Below are 11978 nucleotides of genomic sequence, written 5' to 3'. Positions count from 1 at the left end.
ATCATATCACTCTTTAGCACCATTGATATAGGTACATGGTCTTGCTTAGGCATATTATCTCCTTTAGAATTCAAAATATTAGGGTCTTTATAATGTTTTAACATACTATCAAGAGGATTGGAAGCTATTTCCTTTTGATATAACTTCTTCCTCTTAACTTAATAGTAATACCCTTCTTTAATGTGGATCAAACGGAACTTTAGAGTTCATCAATTTTATCTCTTACAAGTTCAAGGCGTGAACATATGAAATCCAAGTCTGATTGATCAACCAAGTCTGATTGATAGTGACATTGATTATAATTGACATAATCATAGTAGTGATGGTCAATATAATCATATTGAAAATTAAATGAGGCCATAACATAATGATTGAATGTTATTTTTTTAGGTGATTGTAGGCAATAATTTTTTTTTGCTAGGATGCTTTAATATCTTATTTGAGAAAAGGTTCCCAAATTACCCTAACCTAAAAGGTGAAGACCCTATTCAACAAATCTAACCCTCCAAGAACTCAAAAGTTCCTTGAGGATCAAATATACTAAATAAGTAATAACTTGGGTGAAGTCTTCATAGTAACCTTCAGCGACCTAGAAACCCCTTAGGGAAATTGATAGAAACTTTGACTAGTTTAGAGTAAATTTTGACCCAAGTATAGGGCCAAACTATTTATAAGGTGAATTTTTTTAAGGTTAAATCAAAGGAAAAATTGAATGAGTGAATAAAGGAAAAGGAAAAATGGAATAATAATTAAATAACGGAAGGAAGGAAACAAAATAATATAAAAAAAAGAAATATGGTAGAATGGCTTAAAGTGAAAGAAAGTAAAAACAAACAAGAATAATAGGAAAAAGGAATAAGGAAAAGAGACAAATAGCAAAGGACCTAAAATTTAGAATCGAAGAACCTTATCAAGTGACTTAAGGAGCCTGAAGTTATAAACTTATCTCCCAAAGCATTTTTGTATGATGATTCTCGGTACTGAGAAGGTATTTTAGAGTGGGTTTGGTAATAGAAGCAGAGTGAAAACCTTGTCTTTGATATCAATTGATGCAAAATGGGGAAGGAGAAGGGGGAGAGAATATAGAAAAGAGAGAAAGGGATCAATAGAGAGAACAAAGAGAGGAGAAAACTCTTAGGAAAGGCAAGATAATAGTAATTCTTATTCAGTTAAATGTGTATCTACAAATCAAATGAGCTAAGGTGTTATTTATAGGCCTCAACCTTAACCCTAGAATTAAACGTGAGAAATTTTAAAATCTTAAAATTAAATAAAAATATAATAATAATTCAAATATTATGATAATTAAAACAAAATATTCTTAATTAATAAAATATCCTAATAAAATATCTTTGATTTTTGAATCTTATCAAATCTTCAATATCTTTAATTAAGTCTTTTTCTTTTTCTTCCCATCAATTGAGCTTGGTCACCAATTTTGTTTGGAAATTCAAGCTTGGAAGCTATAATTTTAAGGGGTAAACCTTTGACCTCTTAAAGGTCTGAGATAACTGAAAAAACTCTACCTTGGGTAGTTGTTTGTTAATTATAATATGAGGTGAGTTATGGGTTTAACATGAAAATTTAACCTTGTGAATGGTGTAACATGCAATGAAACTCAATGTTTACACAATTGCTTTGATGTGTATTAAACATGTAAAAATGATTGTGAAATGATTTACATTTTTATAATATGTTTTGGATGAGTAATTGATAATGAGATTGATAAGATGAATACATGAAATTGTAAATGATGGGTTTTATGTGATGTAAGTGAAAATAAGAGTTGATGCTCACTTAGATAATACACATTTGTGAGCCTAACATGTTGATTTTGATATTGAATAATTGAGATTGTGAATTTGAGTGAGCATCATCTATGGCATGATCAGTGGGTAAGAGTTTGCCTAAAGATTGAGAGTAAAGGAAAATCTATATAGTATTTAGATTGCTCTCTGAAGCATGGGGATATAGCCTTGTCTTGTAGTTTGTTGAGGGATTATCCTATAGTTTTTTGAAGAACTAGAACCTAGCTTTTTCTACTAGGTCGAGGAGAATAGGTTAGGGTATACAACACCTTAAAGATTTGAGAGTCGGGGAAGTCGTGGTTTGAGAGTGAGTCATGTGATCTTTGGCCGGGACACACCTCACAATTGATGAGTTTGAGTAGTCCAGTCACACGGATGGAGCCCTATTTAGTGTTATAGCTTGCAGTTTTAGTTGGAGGATATAAGGTTAGTTGATCATTGCTTATGAAATTATAAGACGTGTCATATGATTGTGGTATGGCAAGTCGTGTTGATATATTGGGACACAGTCACATGTCTGAGTGTTTTGTGACAATGTACCTTGTGAAGAGATGAAAATGAGGTAAATGAGTAATAATACATTATGATTTGTATGCAAGCATGTTTTAAGAATTTGATTTCATATGCATGTGCTTTATTACAATTGATATATAACTGTATAGGTGGGTTTTACCTTGGTTATTGATTGGCTAAACTCACCCCTCTTCTTTAACATTTTACAGGTTCTAGCTTTAGTGCTGAGAGGGACAAAGCTACTGAGCCCTAGGAATCTATGCGTTCTTTTTGTGTGCCTCTTGTATTTATTTATTTTGTGTAATAGAATATTTTTCTCAATTCTAGGTTGCATATTGTTGCACTTGCATTATTTTTTTTGTAGCAAATATCTAAATTGTATTTTGAGTCCTCAGTAATTGTGTATGATGATATAGATATGTTGATAGGGCCAAATTAGTGTAAGTGTAGAAATGATGTTTTAAACATAGTATGATTGGTTTTGATGCAATGCAAAGCAAATTGCCTCCCCATTCAGTTTTTTGGTGAAAAAGGGGTTGATGAATGATTTTGTGTTATATTATTAATTGAGTGTGTGTAACGTGTTGTACTGATAGTCTTAGATCTAATAGAGATGGTTCGAGTATTAGGAAAGGCTTTTGGCACTTGTTTTGACTTTTGGACACCTTTTATTGTGAAAAGTCGTTAAAATGGTTAAAATGGGTTTAGGTGTCTAACTTCCTGATGTGACTTGTTTTGAAAGTTAAAACCATGCCATTAGCTAGTTTATGAAAAAAGCTTTCCGTAGACATTTAGATCATGTTATTAAAACGTCAAATGGAGAATTAAGATATGTTGGAAGTTTCTCAATTCTGTTATCAAGAAAATGTGTAACAAGTTGTGGTGCATTGGCACTTGAGCCAGGGCACGTGACAGAGAGCAACATGCCACGGTGTGGTGTGCACAAGCTGCAATGCATTGTCCTATTCTGTAGCAAATAAGTTATTTTTCAACTGTTTTTGATTTCTTTTACTTCTTTGAGGTATCTCATACTTTCCTAACTTGTTTTTACTCTGATATAATATTTCATAAATGGTTTGAACTTATTTTGATTGTAAAAACTTGGGATCCCTTAATTTTGAAGTTTAAATCTTGGCAATCCTTGTTAAGCTAAACTCTTGATTACCATGATTTGATTGGTTAAGTCTGACTAGTAGAGGAGATTTTACATTATATACTTTAAATGTATTGATGGGATTGAAATACAGCCAAGAACAATATTTAGATATTTATTATATTCAAATTGAAATTAATATGAAAATATTATATGTTATACACATTTAATTTTTTAATAATTAAATTTTATATAATTATCTAATGATTCAATAACATGTTAAAAAAATTTTATTTATTTCATAAAAACTATAAATATGAATGGAATTAAAATTTAATATTTAAAATAATTAGATCTCGTAATACTTTTTTAGTAATTGGATTTTATATTCAATTCAAATGAGAATGGATTATGGAGGATCGAGAAAAATTTATAAACTACTTAAATTCTTAGTTGTTATATAAATTTGTGTAATTAGTTTTAATAGTGTAGATTTAAAAATATTTCTTTTCAACATACTTTAAAAATGGAACACATGGAATTGGATTTAATACTATTAGGATATTTAATTTTAAATATTTTATTTATAATTATGCCTTTTATTTTAGTATTTTTATTGACTATTTAATTTAGGATAACATATTTATAACTAATTTTATTTATTTACTATTAAATTTTATTAACACATCTCTCCTCTCATGAGTTATAAACTTGTGATTCTCACAATCTTCATCGAAATATAATAGTAACTAATGCCTCTTATTTATAATTAAGATAATATCTGGGTGGAAGGAAAATTCAAATTAAAATTGATAGTTTTATCTAATTACTATATATTAATTTTTAATGGGTATAGCTTAAAATTCAAAATTTAAACCTAAAGTATTTTTAACTATCAAGTGCATTATATTGGCAATCCAAGCTTATTGAATATATTGAGTGATATTATTAACATATCCTAATCAAATTACAATATTATCAAAATTTCAAATACTCCCAGAAGATATGATTAATTTGGAAAAATCATTTTGCCAAAGATATATTACTGTGATAATTTTGTGTACCTTTAACTTATTTTGGTTACATATTTCAATTTCAAATTTGAATATTTACTAATATTAAATTCAACATGAATAATAATTCAAATATACAATTAGATTTTTCAAGATAATTAGAAACATATGGCTTTTTAGAATAAAAAATTAATTATATTGTAAAGTAATTAGTTGTTATTGAAACCAAACCGATCCAATGCAATAAGATTATTACACTAAAAAATATTTATCAGAACAATAATTAAATTTAAAAAAAATATGTTGTTAGCTCTAAAAGCGCATAATCAAATTGTACAAATAAAAATTCAAAATATTAATTGGTTATGCGATATGTTTAGATTTTAATTAATCTTAATATTTATAACATTTTAATTTGTAATAATTATGTAAAAAAAATATCTAGATTGATATATTTTGATATGATTAATAATATTTTAGGTAATTACAATAAATCAAAACAAAATACCTACAATAAATTTTTTGATCAATAATATAATCCTCGAACCAATATAAAAGCAATTACTAAACTCCACTTTTGAAACATGTGATAATATTTTTTTTTTTTATAGTCTCTATAAGTTGATCTTTTTATACAAAATCTCTAACCTATCCAAAACAAACTTTTTTTTTTTAATGCAAACCGCAAATAGGCCATAAATCGTTAAAGTAGCACACATAAATAAAATTAAATTCTATTATATTTAGCATGCCTAATACCTTGTAATTTCCGATATTTTATAACTATATAAAATAACTTAACAACATAAAATGAATTGGTGTTTGATTATGAGTTCATAACAATATTTTCAAATAAGTGGATTTGAATTTCAAAAATTTAAATTTAGTTCAAGGCAAATAAAAATAATATATTTTTATATTTAGAAGATACACATATTATTACTACTCCTTTAGTTATATATATAATTTATTAAATATCAGTTTAATAATCACAAACCAGGATTCGAACTTGATTTCCAAAGCACATAATTACGAGGAATGCATTCCAAAGCATGGAATTGCAAAAAGCATGTCCAAATTAATCCTACATACAAACACACAATATATATATATATATATATATATGATGATGATGATCGCACTTGGGCTAGTGTCAGAGGAAATTTTGAATTTGAACTATCAATAAAAAATTCCAAATAAAAATACAAAACATAACCAATTAAAAATAGGTGTAAGCACGATGACTGATGTTATTATATACGTAAATTAAAAGTCAAGCAATAAATTTCTTTATTTGTTGCAACATATTACCATAACACCTTATAAAAGGCTTTCATACAACTACCAAAATTCAATCACCTTATAAAAGAGGAGCATAAGCATAAATAAGTAAATAATATAGGAGCATTGTTGCCTTGAAACTCTCCAAAATGATGCAATATTGCCCTATCGTCAGAGTTGACTGTTTTGTCTAACTTGACTTACTACGTGGCATTTTTAAAAATAAAAAAAATCATAAAGGGGCAAACTTACCTTAGATAAAATAGTCAACAAACAGTTAGCTTTGACGGCAGGATAGCATTGCATTGTTTTGGAGAGTTCCGAGGCAACATTACTCCCAAAAAAAATTAAGGATACCAAGCACCCTTGGAGGAAAAGTTTCAGGATAAATTTGCACAGTTATCCAATAATATATGCAAATGAAATTGGCATTGCAAAAAGAAAAAAGAAGGCATTGCTTTATGTAATATCATAGTCATAGACTTACTCAATATCTTGAAGTATCAACAGAATACTATTTGATTCATTTGATAAGTTTTCGACCAAGCATTATCTAAAAATGAATTACCCTCAAAACATGATTTGCTGCTCTTGACTCAATATGTTGATACCATAATTAATGTGAAACCCATATGCAATGCTATAGAGGAATAAAATGTTAAAGTAGATTTGTTGCAAACAAATGAAAGACAAGGTAAATATTAGTGATGAAATTATATGAGGGCCACGGGAAGATAATTTTCATTAACTGTTTACAAAATAAACTCATGAATGATATTGGAATTAATTAAAGTAAAAACATGAAATGAAATCATAACCAAACACATTTATTTATAATTGATACAATATGTATGTTACAAGGAAATTTGAATTTCAATTGAAAATCTAATCTAATCACCAAATATTAAAATTTAAACTAATCCAACTTAACCTAAAATTTGAAATTTAAACATAAAGCCTTTTTATTTTTAAACCTACAAAGATAAAAGGAGATATTATAAAAATTGTCTTATAATTAAATAATAATTTAAGTTTTAAATAGATAAATATACACGTGTATGTATATATATATATATATTATTTGCAAATAGGACTTATCAAAATATAAACAATATTTACTTTATTGTTGTATAAAAATATAAAATAATTTTATTACTCCCCTTTAAATGATTTGATTTGAATTTCAAATATATATATATATATATATACATACATAACCAGTAACCACTCCATCATCATCATCATCCAAACCGAACCTATAAAAAATAATCAAAATTTAAATTATTATATATATAAAATGATAAATAAATTCAAAAACTTACTCCAAATCTGAATTTTTTATTTGATATACATATAAAAATATGAAATCATCTTCAACCTAATTTTGAAGAACATAGAATATATTCATGATTTATTATATTTAAATGTCATTTTTTAAATATCTATGAATGTGGTTTAAGAAAATAGATAAAATATATATAATTTTTGGCCAGAATAATTTTAGGAAAATCAAGATTCAGATTTTTCATTTCAAATAGTTAAAATTAATTTTTATATAAGTCTAAGAAAATGATATAAATGGATGACCATTAATTTAAATTCAAATACACACACATACTCGATTGTATGAAGCTTAATTTTTATAATATTATCCAAATTTTTGAAAATAATCAAGATAGATGAGATTTGAATTTTAAATAAGTAAAAAATAATTTATATATATAAATTAATTATTCATCCTACACCTAACTTTAAATCTAAATAATATATTTTATACACATTTAAAAATAATATATCATCTTGAATCTAACCTCAAACCTAGTTTTGGAGCACAAAATCACAGAAAAGGCATCTTGAAATATAAAATTGCAACATACATAAAAATGATCATGTCGCATTCTCTCATAGCTTTAAACCATACTTATAAATAAGGATCTATCCCATGATTAAATCTAGTTTTTACTATAAGAAAACACATTTAAAGCAATTTTCCCAAAAATTTTGATTTGAGGTTAACAAATTTGGACAATATAAAATATAATTGTGAAAGAATTGAGGCAATCATCAATCGGTCTATATAATAAACTCATTAGATTAATCTGTTTTTGCTTCTTTTCATCACTGTATACTATGAATAACCTTGATGCCTCATTTGGCATATTGAAGGAAATAAAAAAAATAAAAAGTAAATTTTTACAACATTTAAAAAATAAAATACTGAACATTACAGAAAATTGAAAAACGATTTTCTTTTCTTTTTTAACTAATTGACCATACTAAATGAGACATTAGACTAGCTCTAGAAATTAAGACCAATTTGAACCCACTTGTAAGATTACGACTTTAGAGTAAGCCCACCCTGAACAATTGGGCAACATTAACAAAAACAAATTTATTTGATTTTCTTGTTTAGTATTGGGTGGGTTTGTGGTAACTCTTAATGGAAAGGATTAAATAAAGTACAATAAGATCATGATGGTTTATTTCTTTTTATTTAATCCAATTTTATTATAAATAGTTTAGTAATGTTGTAAGCCTTATTTGTAATTTTAGTTTATTTTTCAGTTTTGATTCTGATTAGTTCTAAGTCATTTTAGAAAAATGAATTCTTCTGCCACCAAAAAAGGTATATTAATAAAATTTAAAGATTTTGTTCTCATTTCTTAAAGATAATATTTCAGGAGAGCTCAGAAAATACTTTTGATTGAATTTAATATTTTTTAAAAATTGTAATTGACATGACGTAAAAAAGTGAAATAAATTACACTTTCAGAAATTAAATAGAGGTGGAGCCCATCTTTAACAATTGAGTCAATAAAGTGATTTGATGCTTTTTACATAAGTTTAAGCTTAATTCTTATCAATCGAAAAAACATTGACGAGATTTTCATTTTTATTTGAGTCTCATAATATTCAAATCTTGATTATCCCCTTTCCTTACTTTGATCAAAATTACATTTTACATCATTTTGATAGAAGTTTTGAGATCAATAATTATTTTTTATTGGGTAAAGCTATACATTATCAATCATGAGTCATGATGAATCCAGTTTTTGAACCAGAAAACAATTTAATGGCAAAATTGAATTTACTGGTATGATTCTTTTTTCTTGGTCTGAACATTAAATTAATAGGGAAAATAGAAACTTGGGATCATCAAAGAAAATTTAAGTCAGTTAAGATCAATTGTTATTAAAATTTAAATTAAAAATAAGCTCAAATGAATTGTTATTAATTTAAAATGAGTTGTTAAAATCTAAATCAATACTTATTGATAAAAAACTAACCAACATCAACAGGTATCATTTTGACAATAAGTAATTTTTGATTAATATAAATTTTTTTAACGATTCTTGATTGATATTTTTTTAAATTAATATGTATGGGAATTGTACTGGGGAAAAAAGAGAAAAAAAAAAAGTGAAGAAAGAAAAAGATGCATTGGAGAAGAGGTTGATTAGTTTTATGTTTTAAGGAGGAGTTGAATATTAAAGTCTGCATCAGAACAGCATACTTCTCTATTTTTATTTATAATAAAAACTATCACTTTTTATTTATTTTTTTATATAAAAAAATTATATTTTAATAAGCATTCATTACATATTTTTAATTGCCTCTCAATTTACATTAACAAGAAATAATTAATGTATACTTATATTAATTAACATAAGGTATTTTAATTCAATTTTTTTATTTTCAAACTTAATTATTATGATTAACTAACTTTTTAAATTGTATGGTATAATTTTTTTCTCTTATATATAGAAATGGAGTAATTCTTAATAATCATGTTGTTGCAACTATATTTTTTTGTCACAACTGCAATAAATCTTCAAAATTAAGTCTGAAAGTTTAGGATTGAATTTATAACGGATTATATTTATTAAAAGAAAGATTGAATTTTTTTTCAAAATAAAAAAAATGACATGGGAGACAAATTTTGCTTCACCATCTTCTATTCTCAAATTCCTATAATTAAGAAATATTTTCCATTTCACCCAATTGTCAAGTGTAAATTGTTTAAATTTTAAGATTTATTTTTAATTTGAGCTAACTCTTTTCTTAGGGAAGAAAATCGACATCAAAATTTATTATTCATTGTGTCATAGCTCTTTTGAAATAAAAATTGATGATATCTGATAAAAATAACATAATCTTGGTATCGTTAGCAACGATACTCTTTCTAGTCATTGCGTCTCAGCAAACCATTTCTTACAGAACCAAACTTCATCTCAAAAGCCAATAATTGAGTACTCTCTCTCATCTCCCCCACCCGACCAAAAAAAAAAAAAAAATGTAAACATTAGGTTCAGAAAGGTAAAATAAAGCAATATATAGCAAAATAACAATCATTCTTTTAACTACTTTTTAGCCAAAAAAAACCACTATCATGGCCAAATCTCATTCACCAAAGTTGAAATTCATGCTTCTCACAAGTTATGAAGCATGCGTACGTACATTCCCGATAATAGTACTTCTGAACGTAAGCATTTTAGGCGCTCAAAATTACACATTACGCACTTCTGCATCAGAAAGTTTGGTTTAAGAATCTACTAAATTAAATCTTATTGACTCAAGAATGACAAAAACAATAATGTTATATCATGCCCATGCTTTATATTTTGAGAAAATCATCATATCTGGCAAGTTCTGGTATCCTTACATGAGCAACATAACTTGCAAGGCACGATGAACTCAACCACAAAACAAGATTCTAGTGAACGCTGAGTTCATCAAGTTTTCAGTTTGTTTCTTGCAAGGCATGACAAGCCTTCATACTCTCTCTCTTTAGCTTTACCTCCATTGCTCATCTCAGCCCTAACTATATAGAGACGCTTTTTTAACAAACATACGTTGCAGAATAAAGGTGACAAGATCAGAGCAGAGCAAACACAAAGACCCAAAAAAAAAAAAACAAAAAAAAAAAAAACAAAACAAGGCCCTGCAAGAGATGGGGATGAAACTCAGACTTGGTGATTCCAAAGAGCATGATGAAGAAAAGCACCCACTTCTGTTAAACATGGCGGTGCCAGAAGCTGAGAGGAGCCTGATTCAGAAAGCCATGAACCAGACATTTCAGAGCTCAGCTCATTTGGCGAATCTTCTGCCTACAGGCTCGGTACTTGCTTTCCAGCTTCTGTCACCAATCTTCACAAATCTAGGAATATGTGACTCAGTGAGCCGGTTCATGACTGCAGGACTTGTAGCTCTCTGTGGAGCCTCGTGCTTCTTGCTATGCTTCACCGATAGCTTCAGAGACTACAAGGGAAACATATGTTATGGCTTTGCCACTTTCAATGGCTTGTGGGTTATCGATGGATCAACCACACTTCCACTTGAACTTGCTGCAAAATATCGCCTGAGGTTTATAGATTTCATGCATGCAGTAATGTCAGTACTAGTATTTGCTGCAATTGCGATGTTTGATCAGAATGTGGTCAACTGCTTCTTTCCGGAACCATCAAACCAGACACAGGAGGTCCTCACATCATTGCCTGTGGGCATAGGCGTTATTTGCAGCATGTTGTTTGTTGTATTTCCAACACACAGACATGGAATTGGCTTCCCCCTTTCCACAAACTAATAAGTTTTGAGTTCTTTTTTGTATCTTTGTATCACTTGCCCTTGGAGCACATTCAGGAATTTGACAGGTTATTGAAATCAGAACCACAGCTATTTTATGGATTTTTTTGTTTGGAACAAATTATACAATGAGTCAAAAGATTTGTACATTATAGAATGCATTATAGAGTATAGAATATTGGACCTTCTGATATAACCTGTCATTAAAAAAATTCAATGTCATTGATTTCATGGAAGATCAAGATCGACAAATCAACTATACAAGGAATCATTGGAATTCGAAATCTTCATGAAATTTGAAACTTGAAATTTGCGTGCAAGTCCAAAGGACTCATTCAAAAGGCTTGTTCTATGAATTTTGAGAAAACTACATATGAGATAGTAAGCCTACAAGGTCGGAGAATCTAAGTTTCGATAAATCCTATATTAGAATCCCATACTCTAATCAAATAATCCAAGAAGTTGAATTTTAAGTTTAACTTCATATGGTAAAAAGTTTGATTACATAATTTAAATGATAAATCTATACAAGCTGCAATCCTTTAATATAACCACAATTGTCTTCTTCTATACTATAATTACCTATTGAAATATCAGACTTGTTTCCCTCCACATACTAATTTCTTTGTTTATATATGAGAGTTTATATTATTCTTTAATAATCTAATTTTCACCTTTGGCTTGCTT

The 11978-nt window shown here is 27.7% G+C and overlaps 1 protein-coding gene across 1 annotated transcript; it reads left to right on the top strand.

The window, feature by feature from the left end:
• Positions 1-10370: 10370 nt before the first annotated feature.
• On the top strand, positions 10371-11466 carry LOC129286669 (protein DMP6-like). The gene has a single exon (XM_054922650.1). The coding sequence runs from the start codon at positions 10660-10662 to the stop codon at positions 11290-11292; it is 633 nt and encodes a 210-aa protein (XP_054778625.1). The 5' UTR covers positions 10371-10659; the 3' UTR covers positions 11293-11466.
• Positions 11467-11978: the final 512 nt, after the last annotated feature.

The sequence above is a fragment of the Prosopis cineraria genome, unplaced genomic scaffold (genome assembly GCF_029017545.1).
Source record: "Prosopis cineraria cultivar Desert tree isolate PC_DT_omini unplaced genomic scaffold, ASM2901754v1 PC11, whole genome shotgun sequence".
Taxonomy (NCBI): Eukaryota; Viridiplantae; Streptophyta; class Magnoliopsida; order Fabales; family Fabaceae; genus Prosopis; species Prosopis cineraria.
This window is presented reverse-complemented; position numbering and strand designations above follow the sequence as displayed.